Raw genomic sequence first — 15,882 nt, 5'->3', positions numbered from 1 at the left:
ACTTTAAAACTGCACCATATTTAGAGATGTGTACGACATATTGTTTTGTGGATTTACCTAGCAATATGAAATATTTTTTATTGTCCATGAAAGTGTCACTTTTTCTGCTCCAGGGTTCTCGGTGACTTTCTAAGAGCCACATAATGAAGATTTAGACAACCTCCACAAGCAATAGTTATCTAGTTGTGCAGGTTGAACCTGTCCACTAATTTCGTAAGCTTTTCCAATGCTTGATCCCACATTTAGCTGTAAATCATATTTTAATCACAAGTAGGATAAATGGGACACCGATTGTTACAAATGTAATTGTTCGGTCATAAATGAAAATTGCACCCGAATAGCCACTCTCTGCAGATACACCTTCAACATGCGAATGTAATTGTTACAATGACGGCTTACCATAGGCATTTCTTACGTAATGTACGAACGTTGAGTAACAGAAATGTCCTACACACTTGTTATGAAACGATAGAAAATTTGTTAACCATGATTGAACGCGTTGACCAAGAAGCGCTATACATGAATTGTTTAGCGTAGGACAAGGAGAGCAACATGTTTTAATGGTCATAGGAACAGGACAATCAAGCCACACTATGTTATTCTAAGAACTGCACATTCTGAACGTGGGTCAATTTTTCCTTTGGTAAGTTGCCGCAATTTGTCTGGTACAGTTCCTGTTGAACGAGATCTGCGAAATCGTTCCTGCTCGCAAACATAGGCTAGCCTAACGTAATCAGTACGTAAGCCTAGTTCCTCATCTTGTTATCTTAGCATCACACATCTTCATAATTTTAACCAGGTTATGTTATCGATCTAGGCCTATGTATGGAAGGATGTGGACGTTTTAAACTGAGCCTAGCATAATTTGTAGCCCCATGTATGTAGCCCCATGCATTACTACTGGCTAAGCTCAGGCCCTGTATGATCTAATCATTGGATTGCCTGTGCTACTAGGCCTACTGTTAGCTAAGGTTGCAGTAATGTTATTAGTGAAAAGAAGTTTGTGTCCCAGGGACGCAAGCCCCTGAAAAAGTTTGCGTCCCGTAAAAAAAGCTTGCGTCCCAATCGAAAACCAATTACGTTTATTGTATGACCTACTGTTACTAATACTAGTGCAGTATCACAGCCTATACTTTGTGAAAGTTATACACAATATAGGGCAGAAATGCTCAGTGCCTTAACTTCGCTATTTTTCAGGGGCGGCCGGGGGCGCCCCTCCTTTCGACCACCCTGCAGTTTCAACCCATTTTTACCCCCAGTCCCCCCCCCCTTCATCCGTCCTTCTACTTCCCTACTCGCCAACTCCGTAGTAGATCCGTGCTTTGACCTTGCAGCGATTCCAACAAACAACTCTTCAAAAATCCCAGTACCTACATTGTGCATATCTCTCGCTAAATTCCAGTTCACTGTACTACTGCATGTACATGCCTGTTCGAGCTTCATTTTCAACTACACATGCGCAAATCCTTAAAATCTGATCCAACATTTATCCTGGCTCTTTGCAAGCAATCATATATACGAATATTACAGTAGGTCTATGTGAATAGTTTTTTACGCAATGTAGATTTTTAAAAAAATCAGTTCAATGTTCTAAAGTACAGTTGTTTACACACGAATGTTGCGCCAAAATAACATTTACTGAAGCACGTGGTTAATTGGACCGTGATTTTTTTTTGCAACAGAAACTACTGATGGTAAGAATGCACATTTTACATTAGCAACTATTAATACAGAGAGAAGAAACATACTGTGAGCTGAAATATCCTGTTCAGGATCAGAGATGTTAGCTTCCCACAAAATTCATAGATTGTCTCCACTCATTAACATTTTCTGATCAAAACAATGATTCAAATATTACGAAGCCTCTTCGTTGTCAAAAGGTATACGTACTGTATGTGACAAGGCCTAACGTTATGACATTGGAGTGCACACACATGACAACCTGTACCGCAAAAAACTTCACTATCTCTATACAGGGGAAAGTAAGTTGCAAGTCATTGTTGTTAAACAACATACTCCGTGTTCACTGAGCACTACAGGTGCAAGAATTTTCACAGACAATGGATGGGGACTTATGACCAATCAAATCACAGGAATTTTGGAAAAGCGTCATTGTCTATTTTTAGCATGAAAATCTCCATAATGGGGTGTTGTTAACCATGTACCTTGCGGTTGATTGTTATGATATATATATTTTCAAACAAATTCAGTGATCTGTTGGAGTAGGAGAACTTTTGCTTCTTGTAAGAAGAAGTTGTGGTTTTTGAAAAGAAATAATGTTCATTCCAAAATGTGTTTTGACAGTTTTGTTATGTTTTCCGTTGACCTAGTTGTGAGTGTGTATACTTGGGGTTTGTTTCTCAAAAAAAAGTTTGCGTCCTCGGGACGCAAGCAATTTGAAGATTTTGCGTCCCTGGCCAAAACATTGCGTCCCGGACGCAGAATCCTGCGTTCGTAACAATGCTGGGTTGTCAGGCCTATATCAAAATGATATAAAGCCATATGTTTAGTAAGTAGCATAATTTCTTTTACTGTCAGTATTGTCATTTAGTGCTGCTGTTTATTAGGTAACCCCTACCTAATAGTACCAAACTTCATGGCTTAGCAAAAAGGAAACTAAAGAAACATGTTCCAGTGTTAGAGCTCATTAACTTTATTTTCTAGTTAAACTAACATCAAGTAAAGAAAGAGAGACTGAGAGAGACACAGACTAACATAGTGATCAGAAAGAGGTATGTCATATACTTTATCGGAGAAGATTTGCTGATTTAGTTTCCATGCAGGGTAGACATACTGTATGCAATTAAAGCAAGGTTCAGATTTTCAATTGCAATCTCATAGCCTGGAACCCCATACCTAGAATTGTAGGTTACAAACAGCGTCTTAGCTAGCGATGCGTCTCGCCGTCTTTGAGACGACTAGATTGAAATGAAAGACGGCCCAATTTGAGTGGGACGGTTTTTGAGATGCCAATAAATGGCTCTGTCCAGCCTCCCAATTTAACGTAACTAAAGCCTTACTCGGAGAACAAACATAATTTAAACTCACTCATATGTCAAGCCGAATTGGTCCTCTTTGAAATAAATGTATAACATTGGCTTATTGCTGTGGACAAATAAATTTCCAAATCAAAATGACAATATCGCCATTTACCAAGTTAGGCCTAACGTTAGCGTCGCTACAGTGCATTGCCCAGGCAACAAACGCCGCGCGCTAGCCTACTGTATTACTATTACTTACTCACTGCCGGTTCTTATTCGCACTCCGCGCTCACTTTTTTGTCCCGCATAAAATTTGAAGCAGTGCGGAAGGGTCGTGCACAATCACCAGGAACTTACTGTACTGCACAGTCACTGGCAAATTACGGCCTCCACTTAGCAATTTCAGTACCAGCGACAATAACCTTAAAATCCCCACAAATCTCCGACCACATGGCCTAACTTCACACTAAGTACAGTCAACATGGAAATATAACCTAGCCTTTGTTTTTTCGCTCAAATTGTGTCGCAAATAAAAATAAAAATATCCATGAAAAACTGTAATCTTCGACCACATGTTAGCCTAACAACCACACTAAGTCAATGGGAAATGTAGCCTAACCATCGGTTGGCAAAAACAAAAAACAAAAAAAACAATACTTTGCATAGCTTTGTTTACATACTTTCCTTGCTGCTATCGTCGCGTGAGTGGTAGCCGAACACCACACGTAGTCAACAGGAAAATCTAGCCTAAGCATCTCTTTATTCGCTGAAATTGTGGCGCAGTTAGCTAGAACTAAAATATCCATGAAATACTGCAACCTTCGACCACATGTTAGCCTAACAACCACACTAAGTCAATGGGAAATGTAGCCTAACCATCGATTTGCCACAAAAAATAATGCGTAGTTTGTTACAACTTTCAATTTGCTGGAAATCAGCAGTTGTTTGGAAGGTACAGTATGTGCTATGTCTTAAAGAGTGATTGTTGTATTTTACGTATAATGTTGCTGTGGCGATGGATGGAAGATTTTAACTTTGATTACTTTTCAGCGGTATAATGTTTTCGTATTTGGTGGTGAGTGATTTTTATCCACACACGAAAAAATACATGATTTAAGGAAAGGGCACCTTCAGCGGAAGTAAACCTGTGTTTTCTATTTCAGTTGATGGGTTATTGAGTTTTCGTCATATATTCGGTGGCTTGACGTTATTTGCTAAACGATCGCAACTTTTTGCGATTAAACTTTTAATGAATTTGCTATATGGATCGCAGCACTAGGAAGAGGGTAATTGTGCTTACTTTATCCTGTTGAATGCTTACAACCATTTCCGTAAACAGCATATTGAACTTTCGAAAAGCGCCTCCCTAAAACTTAAAAAAGCCCTCGTTAATACATTTAAGAGGGGCATTTTTAACTTTTCATTTTCCAAAATAGCCCCCCAAAGCCAAATCTCAATTCCTACCCTGCAGGGAGTGTTTTGTGTGTAAATCAAATTTCCCCACAAAAAAAAAAAGAACGGGAAAATAACCGAACACGTAGGCTACATCACATGCTCTATGATCACACGCACTGAGCGCGTCGGTTGGACTTAACTTGCTGTTTTTTTTAATAATTTTTCAGCATCAATTAACAAGTTTAAAAAAACTTGCTATTGTTAATAGTTACATTTTCAGCATTAACCCCATAAGCCTAACCACCCCTATAACAACCCATCAAACTCAAAAAGGCATTTTTGGTTGAATATTGTTCTGTGCAATTAGTGTTGGCATGGATTGAGGAGTACTCCAGTAAACTGATAAGGTTAACAGTTTACATGAGATACCCCCATAATCAGAGTCTGTCCATAAATTTATGAGTTGAGTAACCATAATGATGGTTGATTTTGTTAAGGGTGAGGAAGGATTCGAATAGGAGTAGGGGTTAAATAATTCTATTGACAAAACGGAAAGCAAAGTGAGAGAGACCACCTTCTACTGTTCTGCTTCATTAAAGCAGCCGCCAGGACCTGGGACAGAAATTGTTTCATGATGTTTATTCTTTATGGCCTTGTTGCCCTTCGTTCAGATGCAAGTTGGCCTTGGTGCCTTACCTCATGGCCTTGGTGCCCTTTAAAATGTTGCCCCATTCAAGGCCAAAGTGGCCTTGCCCTAAAAATTGTGAAATTTGAGGACTGTTGTTCATGCCACTAAAGGGTAATGTCTAATCATAATAGGTGAATTAGTCATGTGACCGCTGTTACACCGCACATAAATCAAATGCTCCACTGCCGCAACAGAATCAATGCGGGAAACACAGATAATAGCATTCATAGTAACCGTATTGCCACTCTCAAGTTTTATATACGAAGTTCATAATAATAAGTGTTTTCGTCTGCCTAGATTTATAATTTATGCTACATATTTCAAAACAACACTTTTCTCTCATTGTATCAATTATCTAAATCTACCAGGATTTTACTTCGCGCCAGATGGATAGTCTCCTGAGCAATCAGTACAACAGATGAGACACCCTATTTGAAATGTCTGGCTAAGACCCTGGTTACAAAGAACATATTTTTCCAGATTATTAATATGATACATTGCAAAATCATACCATTCCTCATGTATTCGATTTCGATTTATTTCGATTTATTTTAAACCAGTATAAATATAAAATATTTATAAATAGGCGTACATCAAAAAACAGTTCTTGTTAAGATTAAACAAAATGATATGGTAAATGGTAAGTGAAAGAAATAAGATTGTTAAATGGTTTAAACATAGAATGATGAAACAGTCATTACTGAAACTATAATAAAGGTTCTAAACTATCAAATTGTATAAACATTGCTGCACGGTATATGAACGAATTTCTATACAGTTGAATTCTATATTTGGGCAAGATATTTGGATTTCTGAGGGTTCTGGTTGACTTCACTAGATGACTCATGAGTGGGACATGCAGTGGGTGTTTTTCGTCATTCCTGATTTTTTCTGTCATTCTGACACATAACTAATCCGTGTTTTTACTATTCTGAAAAGTAACCCGAATTAAAGTTCAGCCCATCACAACCACTTCTTTTTTTTAGAATTAAGATTGCTAACACTGTGTTTGTCATTCATGTTAACAGAAAGAAGCGTCATGGCAAGGGTCGCTTTAAGATGTCCATCGCAACTCTTGCGTTCATCCAGTCTGCTTACTTCACTCACCACACAGGCTAAACCTCGGAGTTCCTGCAGGTGCCATCAAGTGATTCGAAAATCACAGTCCCTGTCTATGATGCCAAGGTGCACTGACAGTTCTTCAAAGTCCACAAGACACCCCCATGCATCAACAGCTATTTTCTCGGCTGAATATTTTTCAAGCCAGAATCTAACCTCTAGTCACGACTCCTTGGTTAATAAAATTGAGCAGGCTAAAGGTGTTGAAGAGCTTTTTCATCTAATTGGAACTAATAAAGCAAAGTTAACAGAAAACCACATAGCTCAAGCATTCTTTGTCTTGGTTGCCCTTCGACAAAACGTTGAGTGTCAGAAAGAGTTTTGTGAATCCATTAGTAAGAGGCCGGAGTTTAGGACCCTTTGTGACTTAGCGGAAAATAGGATTTCAACGTTTGATGACGTGTTACTCATTAATGTCTTATATTGTGCATTGAAATTACTTGGATCGCCATATCATTCGCTGGTAAGAGAACTAAGATGTGAAGGTCTTAAGAGAGTGGAGAGGTTGCAGACTCCACAGCTCTCTAAGATGGCTGTCTGTCTTGCAGATTTAGGGGAACGGAGAGGGCGAGCTATGGGGCAGGTAGTTGAAGCTTATAGTAAGTTATTGGACGAGACCAAGCATCTCAGAGAACTAAGCACCATCATGAAGGAAACTCATGCGCTGGTGTCGTCAGATCTCAAGCGGAAAATCGTACGCAAGTTGAAGGAACTGCTAGACCCCAAGTCAGTCGAGATCAGTAATGCCACTTGCAGTGACTTCAGGAAAGTGTTCATGTCCGTGGATAAATTTACCAATGATTTTGATGACGTTCTGCACCAGTGCACTAATTACATGTGGAAAGGTCTCGATAACATGTCGGTCCGGGAACTGTGTGTGTTAACATCCTGTGTCAATAACATGGGATACGATAATAGCTACTTGTACAATCACCTGAAGGATTTATTACACAGCAGACTGTCGTCGATCACCGATCCTGTGAACATGGCTCTAACGACAGAACTGCTGGGTTACCACGCTCCTGCCCATATTAAATTCCAGTTGGAGGAAAATGCCCTCAGGTTAATTGATCGTCTACGGATCACTGCAGTTGGAAGTCTTTGCTCGGGACTAAGGAGGATGGGCTATTTCTCGAGGACTCTTTTGCACGACAAGATAAATGATATCATATCATCCCATGCCGATCAACTTAATTTGGAGACGCTAGTCCCTGTGGTGGAGTATTTCCGACATCTCGTGTGGATGGAAGAGGAGCATTGGCAGCCTCATACGGCTAAGATATACGAACTTACTATGAATCAGTTGAGCCCGTCTCAGTTCTTGAGAGGTTTCTACATCCTCTCCCTCATCCCAACATTTCAGCCGAATGAGAAACTATTCTGGCGGGCCCTCTGCGTGCTTCCGCAGCTTCACACGACCGGAACGAACAGCCTCTTCCGAGCGATGAAGAGGATGGCAGGGAGGAACGAGATGCCCGAAATTTGTTTGCGCATCATGCAAGCTGTCCAGGACAGAGCCACAAGTTGTCTGCATAAGAACACCAGCGCTAATTACCTGACCAGTCTCCTTCACTCCGTATTAACCGAGGGAGGTGACATCGAGCTCGTCGATGCTCTGTTTAAGCAACTCGCTCACATAGCTCACAAGATCGAACCCCGTCACGCCGTCGAGTGTGCACGCAGCTTGTACAAGACCAGGTACTTCAGTCAAGAATTGATGGATCGCATCCTAGAGGTCACCATACCAAATATCCATAAAGTTACCCCGATGCAAGTCCTCTACCTCCTCGGCCCTTTCTGTTCCCTGAACTACCAGCCCAAGAGAGTCGAGGACTTCTTCAGGGCCTGCACGGAACGAGTCGTCCCCTTCATGGAGGAGCTCCCGTCCGGGTTCCTGGTTGATATGGCTCATCTCATGAGTTACAGCCAGTGGTTCCCTGACGAGATCCTCAGGCGTATCTTTAGCCTTGAGTTCCTAACAAAGTTGGACGAAGAGTTGGACGGTAAGTACTGTGTTTGCATATTGTTTCATAATATCCAACCTGTCAACTGAGTCTTTGCCAAAACGTTCACAAATTGTGCCCTCTCATTACTGTTTCATGAAATAAGACCCACGTACAAAGGAAATCCTTCTGTAGCGATGCACTGTGACAAGTGCTCATACCAGGGTATGAAACAAGACTTTGCTACAATATACTTTACACAATGTGTATGATTAGGTGGGTGGTTGAGAGTGGGGGGAGGGAGGAGGTGGGCATGCAATTTGTATGCCCAGAAAACACTTGTTAATTTATATTTTTAAACAGTACTTCCCTGGAATAAAACAATTCCAAATTATTTCTAAACATGGAGGAGTGCTGAAGGGAGGGATGGATTCCCATACCTTTACTCTACAGTACTTAAATAATTTTCAACATCATTGGGCCATTCTTTCACTTTCTAGCATATTTGGAGACGAGTATTGAGGACCTACTGTATTAACCAATTGTCTTCTCAAAATTTGCCCTTTTGGCTTTCATTTTTAAAGTTAAACAGCAGAATAGGTGTCTAAGCCTTGGGTTACCTCCCCTCTGCCTACCTCCTCCTCCTTCCACCCTCTTGTTAAATTGTGACCCCCATACTCTACACCAGACAAGGATGATTTTCTGTCAAAACTGGAGAAACACACCTTTCCCATTTGGAACAAAGACACAATTCCGTAAATTTAATAGCTTTTTTTGTCATCTTTTAAATTGTTTCTAGAGCTGCCAGATCGCTGTGATATGTACAGAAGGAGACTGATGTACTTAAATCGTACAGTGGCTCTCGAATGCCCAGAACTTCAAGTCCCATGGTTCCATGAGGAATATTGCCAAGAAATCCTTAAAAAACGTAAGTACTTCTTCAAATACCGACACATTTTGAAAATTTTGCAGTTTTCATATCATTTCATTTTTGTTGTTGAAGTTGTGAGTGGGTGGCATGGCAATGGAAGTATGATTGTGAAGTTGAAGGTTTTCAGTCATGTTTTGAGGCCAAGACCCCCTCATGCACAGCTTTACAACACTTAACGTCTGTAACTTGTCACACCCACACACCAATTCAAAACAAACCCTCCTGGGCCACTGAAGTGCACCACATCTATGTGCATAGGCAGCGATTATGGGGGGGACGGGGGCACATGTCCCCCCCAATATTTTAGGTGGGGGGATATAGTATCTAATATCCCCCCCCAATATTTGGTGGCATAGTTTTTTTTTATGTCGCTATAAATAGAAAATAATGTGTGAGATTATTTTTCCAAATCATATTTGGCGGTGGCTAAAACTTCATCCAACACATGCTGCATGAGGTAAATGACTCTTCGTGGTCGTTTCTGTGACCTGTTACCGTGTAGCATGTTGTCACTCATGAATATTATCATAATCTCTGTACACCTCTTGTGTATGAGTGTAAGTATGTACAATCATATATATGATCCACATTGATATGGGTTCACTGGGTTTCCATGTGGCCTGTTTCGTACAAGATTTCTAACCGCAGGCGCGTAGCCAAGGGCAGGGGGGGGCGAAGGGGGAGACCGCCCCCCTCTCGAGCATATTTTTTGTATTTTGTATGATATCGAAGTTTTATAGTAGCCGTTATAAGAGGTTTTAATATTTGTACACCAATAAATTAACTGTGTCTGAGTTTTCCCTGACCAACATTCTTCATCATACTTCCCTCTACTTGTGCAAGTTTGACTGGTCTGTTAGGGGTTGAAGGGGTTGAAGGGTTTTTCTATATTGGTTGTCCATAGACGAAATTTTGTGCAACATTATGGGTATGTTTTGAAGTGAATTTATTATTCAAATTCTGAACAACTAATGGGCTTAAAACCTTGAAAAGTGGGGCTGACGGGTATTGTGGGCCAAAAGCAATGATCCACAGGAGATGCGATTAGGTCGAACATGAGGTGTGACTGGTGACAATCTTGAAAAAGGTTATGGATGAAAAAACTATTGGGAAAAACTTGGTTCTCAGTCAAAAGGGTACATCTGGTTGGTCATTTTCAAGCCGGAGAAGTGCCATTTCCGATAATCTGGGGGCTATCAAAACCAGAAATTTGTTTGTACGCTGCGCGCCATCCAATGGTGGCGCTCCGCTTTGATAGTAATTTGCGCCCCATTTTTTTGTAATTGGGGTTATTGATTGTTTCCACCGTTACATAGTTATTTACGTCTGCCTTTTAATCTTTGATCGTTGTTTTATTGATCTCACAGGGAACGTGTTTTATCATCCAGATGTTCAGGAGGTGCAGAAGAACCTTGTGGAGGTTCTCGGTGGTGCCCAATACTTGCGATCTTTTGTAACCACACCTTATCACTACGACATAAGTAAGCATGATCATCAGGAATACCCGAAGCAACTGCTTGGGTTTACTACTGATATAAAATAAAAATATTATCCCCCGCCACACCTGCCGACCTGATGAACTCAAGTTACCAGTGTAATGCTCTGTTGGAACGCAGTAAGGTGGGATTAGGCCTAACCCAGTGAATTATGTAATGGAAATTAGGCTAAGTACAGGTTTATCTGGAATAAATGTCAGTAGATGGTACAGCACAGTAGATGGTACAGAACAGTAGGCAGTGTAGTACAGTAGACAGTAAGTAGACTATACAGTACAGTGGATGGTAAGTAGACTGTACAGTAGACGGTACAGTACCATAGACAGTGTATTAATGTTTGTAGAAAATATAATACAGGCTTTGTCAAGTTTTTAGTCATTTATCCTGACAATAATGCTACCTGATAACAAAGTTATCTGCTCTCATGTAATTGCTGGAGGTTATGGAAGGTAATTTTGAGGGGGGGGGGTGGGGGGTAAGGGGTGGATGGGTTCACATTAGAAGGGATGTCATGTTGTAAATCACACTTAGTCGCTGTAGTCGTTGACATAGTGTACAATAAACTTATGGCGGTGTAGAGAAATGTATTTGTAGTAGACAAGGAAAGAGGTCATACATTTGGTCCGATCGTAACGTTTCTAATCAGCAGAAAAGAAAGCAACTAATGCTAACATTCTTGTAGGGTAAGTTCTCCTTCATTCCATTCTTGAGATGGACATCTGGATGGTTGGTCATATACTGAAAGTGGTCACCATTGTCATCTTTTGTACCTTCCAGCGTTTGAATGTGTGCTAGACGTTAATGGAGAGCCCCTATCCTGTGTCAACTATGGCAGCGTGCTAGATAAAGGGAAGGGCCTCTCTGGAACAGTCTTGTCAGATCTGATGCAATGGGATACACAGAGAAAGCAAATACCAGACGGTGCACAGAGGTAAGGATGGATGTAGAAATGTACGTGCACTCTTGCAGAGAAACTTGAGTGGGTCAGAAGAAACAGGATTAAGCAGTCGACGATTATATAATCAAGATATTTCACTTCCAAGGCCAAAAATTAAACTTTAAGTTTTTTGAAGATTTCCTTGAAGATTTGATGTCAGTATCTTGTCATGATTGCATCAGTTTTGTTGATTTTTTTCCCCTTTTTCATGTCACACAGTTTTTGAGGAGACAAACTGACGTATCCACTGGTTTAACTCTTATAATTAACCAAACGAACACGCAAAACGAAACACTTGAGAACGGGCTTATACAAATATATACGTCTTTATTCTAAACGAGTAAATGCCGAACTGAATCTGAGTTGATACATATTGGTGTATATACAATATGATAAATGATATGTAGGTCATAAGGTCATCGGACAGACTAACGGGTGGTTTCGAAGAACCCTGGGAAGACTGCATCAGAATATAACAACTACACTCTTCCCCTCTTAAACGGAGATCTTACCACAAAACAGTGATCAAGCATTTCACAGCCCTTGACAAATATAATACATCAGAAGAAGCAACCATGAACAATTTCGGATACTATAATTTAACTATTACTGTAAATAAATAATATGTACTAAATAACAAAACCCACTGAAAATTTGCCACCCGTATCTATCCACTGTTTTACGAATACGACGTGGATATGTCTTTCTTGGTGTATTGTTCGAGGGAACGTTTGATGTTTCAATACATTGACCAATTGCAGTTACTGTAGGGGTATTATCTTGTTCAATTAAGTCAGCCTATCATATATTACTTTGATGTTCGATATCTGAAAGGAAGTAACTTGTGCAGCTTCACTCTCTACGTTCTTTTCAGTCGTAATTGGTTCAATGGGTATGTCTATAATAGTTGTGCCCACTTGATCCTTTGGAAAATTTGGAGTGTCATGTTTGACCCTTAAATGATCCACGTGTCGTTTCCAAATTAAATTTGAATTTGACAAATCTGCTTCAAATGAGACGGGGCCATTTTGCTTCACAATAGTACCAGGGCACCATTTAGACCCCCGTCTAAAGTTCTTAGCGTAAACTTCCTCCCCCCCGCTGAAATGATCTCTTTACAGCGTGCTTGTCATGAAATCTTTCTGCTTTTCCTGCTTCCTCCTGACCTTATTGGCTAGATCAGGGTGCAGAAGGTCAAAACGAGACCTCAATTTTTGTTTCATGAACAGTTCTGACGGAGATACACCTGCAGTAGTCTGAGGAGTAATACGATAAGTAAATAAGAATCTAGAAAATTTATCATCTAAATTACCATGTTGCATTTTTTTCAGACCCGATTTGAGAGTTTTTACGGCTCTCTCTGCTAAGCCATTAGAGGCTGGGTGGTAAGGTGACGATGTTACATGGTTAATACCGTTCAAAGTACAAAACTGTTCAAATTCTTCACTAACAAAACATGGCCCATTGTCGGTTACCAACATTTCAGGAAGACCATATTGTGCAAATGTCTTACGCATATTCTGAATAGTGGCAGAGGAAGTCGAGGAATTCATTTTATGAACTTCTAACCACTTGGAATGTGCGTCAACCAACAACAGAAACATATGACCCATGAACGGTCCTGTATAATCAGCGTGCACTCTAGCCCATGGCTTGTCAGGCCAATCCCATGTATTTAATGGTGCTTGCGGTGGCATTGGACGATTTGTTTGGCATATGTGACAAGACTTAACACAAGATTCAATATCTGCATCTTAGTTTGGCCACCAAACGAGCATTCTAGCTAAACTATTCATGCGCGCAATTCCTAGATGGCTTGCATGAAACTCATTCAGAATTTGCGTTCTGCCTTGTTTTGGGACAATTACTCTGTTACCCCATAACAAACATCCGTCTTCAACACTTAATTCATTACGACGTTGAAAATAAGGTTTGAACTCATTACTCGAGCTCGGGCATTCATTTGGCCAACCTGTGCGCACGAAATTCAATGTGCGAGATAATACTGGATCTTTGCTTGTCCAGTTGCTGATTTCGGTGGTGGTGATTGGCCCTTGATTTAGGTTCTCTGGCAATAAAATTGTATCTGCCGGCATTGGCACTTGTGTGTTGTAATCTTTCAAGGGTAGCCTACTGAACGCATCAGCAGAGCCATGTTCAGATGTAGGTCTAAACTTCAAATTATATTCATAATTCGCAAGCATCAATGCCCATCTTTGAATTCTAGATGATGTTTGTGGTGGTACGGACTTGGCCTCATTGAACAATGATTGCAATGGTTTTTGATCGGTGACTAGTTCAAACTTATGACCATACAAATAAGAATGATGTTTCTTAACACCAAAAATACATGCCAGTCCTTCCTTCTCAACTTGCGAGTAGTTTTGCTCAGCTTTGGACAGAGTTCGAGAGGCATATGCAACAGGTTTCTCTGACCCATCAGGCATTTTATGCGACAAAACTGCGCTTACGCCGTACTGAGACGCATCGCATGACAGTATTAATTTCAACTGCTGGTCATAATGTGTGAGGACTCTGTTAGAAGTCAACAATTTCTTTGACTGGACGAAAGCATAGTGCTCTTTTTCAGCCCACGTAAATTTGACTTCTTTTCTGAGCAGAGCGTACAACGGAGCAAGCGTATTGGTCAAGTTAGGAAGGAACTTACTGTAATAAGTTAGCAATCCTAAGTAGGACTTCAGTTGTGAAACATTCTGTGGTTCTGGAGCATCTTTTACTGCTCTTACTTTGTCTTCTGTTGGATGAAGACCTTCGGCGTCAATCCTATGACCTAAATAAATCACAGACGTTGACATGAATGCACATTTGTCTTTCTTAAGACGTAACCCTGCAGACTGTAATCTAGATAACACAAGATTTAGGGTTTGTAGGTGCTCTGTATCCGTCTTACCCATTATTAATACATCATCTAAATAAACAGCGACCCGGGGAATTCCCTGCAATATATTTTCCATTATCCTCTGAAAAATACCGGGGGTGCCGATGATACCCCAAATGGCAACCTGCTGTATCTGAAAAGACCTTTGTTAGTATTAATTACGACATAAGCCTGTGATTTGTCATCTAATAACACTTGCTGATAGGCTTGGCTAAGGTCAAGTTTTGTGAACTTTTCTCAACCTGCCAGGGTTGCAAACAAGTCATCAACCTTGGGCAGCGGATATTTATCTACCGTGTCTAGTATGCCCTAGAAGATTTAGACCAACAAGGTTCTCTGGGCTACAGGTCCTGCCTCTGGGGCAAGGATCCTGGCCATCCCCCGCCCGATCCGGGCGGAACATCGAACAATTGACACATTTCAAGTGGCTCCGAGTACATGACTGAAAAACTCACGTTAGGAAAGACTAGAAAAAGTAGTCTATCGTAAGAACGTAAACTAACCATGGAAATGGAAGAAGCAGGGTAGGGATGTAAACTAACAGAGAGTAGAGATATGTGACAAAAATATCGCGCCCCGCTAGGGGCTCGTGGCTTACAAAGTACGCTACAAAAGTGAAATCCCAACACTTAGATAAGCGACCAAGTAATGAAAGTACTTGCAAACGAGCAAACATCTTATAAGAAGTATAACGGATAAAAACATGTAAACAAAAGGCGAGATACCGCCCATCCGCGCTAATGCGGAACCGCTACAAGGTACGCTACAGAAGTGAAACCCAACACTTAGAAAAAGCGACCAAGTAACGAAGTACATGAAACGAGCAAACATCTTATAAGAAGTATAACAGATAAAAACATGTAAGCAAAAGACGAGATACCGCCCATCCGCCAATGCGGAATAGGAGCTTGTGGCTTAAAAAGTACGCTACAAAAGTGAAACCCAACACTTAGAAAGCGAACAAGTAACGAAAATACATGAAAACAATCAAAACATCTTAAGAGAACCGCCTATCCGCGATAGTGCGTGATAGGGGCTCGCGGCTTACAAAGTACGCTACAAAAGTGAAAACCCAACACTTAGAAAGCGAACAAGTAACGAAAGTACATGAAAACAATCATAATATCTTAGAAGAAGTATAACAGATAAAAACATGTACACAAAGATGAGAAACCGCCTATCTGCGATAGTGTGAAATAGGCAGAACGAACGAAGTAGTTTCGCGGAACTACTACCTGAGTAAAAAACGTTACGCTAATAAAAAACGAACACATGGGCTTGAGTTGCACACTAAACACAGCCCCCAAACTCCCTTCCCTATAAGAAAAGGATACTTATCAGGCTGTAATAGGCTGTTGAAACGCTTAGAAATCCTAAAGCCAGGTTGCTCAACCTAGGGTCCGGGGACCCCAAGGGGGTCCGTGAAATTTATTTGGGGGTCCGTGAGGGCAAAGGGGTCCGCAGGGGGTCCGTGAAAAAATAAGGGTCCGTGA

The 15,882-nt window shown here is 40.7% G+C and overlaps 1 protein-coding gene across 1 annotated transcript in view; it reads left to right on the top strand.

Moving 5' to 3' along the window:
* The first annotated feature begins 413 nt into the window (after positions 1-413).
* The window catches only part of LOC139966986 (FAST kinase domain-containing protein 1, mitochondrial-like), a 36,640-nt gene continuing 21,171 nt past the window's right edge, over positions 414-15,882 (top strand). The window contains exons 1-5 of the mRNA XM_071970532.1: positions 414-643; positions 6,093-8,186; positions 8,926-9,054; positions 10,425-10,538; positions 11,331-11,484. Coding sequence (XP_071826633.1) covers positions 6,104-8,186; positions 8,926-9,054; positions 10,425-10,538; positions 11,331-11,484 — 2,480 coding nt within the window. The 5' untranslated portion in view covers positions 414-643; positions 6,093-6,103. The remainder of the gene's footprint in view (positions 644-6,092; positions 8,187-8,925; positions 9,055-10,424; positions 10,539-11,330; positions 11,485-15,882) is intronic.

Source organism: Apostichopus japonicus, chromosome 4, assembly GCF_037975245.1.
Source record: "Apostichopus japonicus isolate 1M-3 chromosome 4, ASM3797524v1, whole genome shotgun sequence".
Classification (NCBI taxonomy): domain Eukaryota; kingdom Metazoa; phylum Echinodermata; class Holothuroidea; order Aspidochirotida; family Stichopodidae; genus Apostichopus; species Apostichopus japonicus.
The sequence above is the reverse complement of the archived record's forward strand: the minus strand, read 5'-3'. Positions and strand labels throughout refer to the sequence as shown.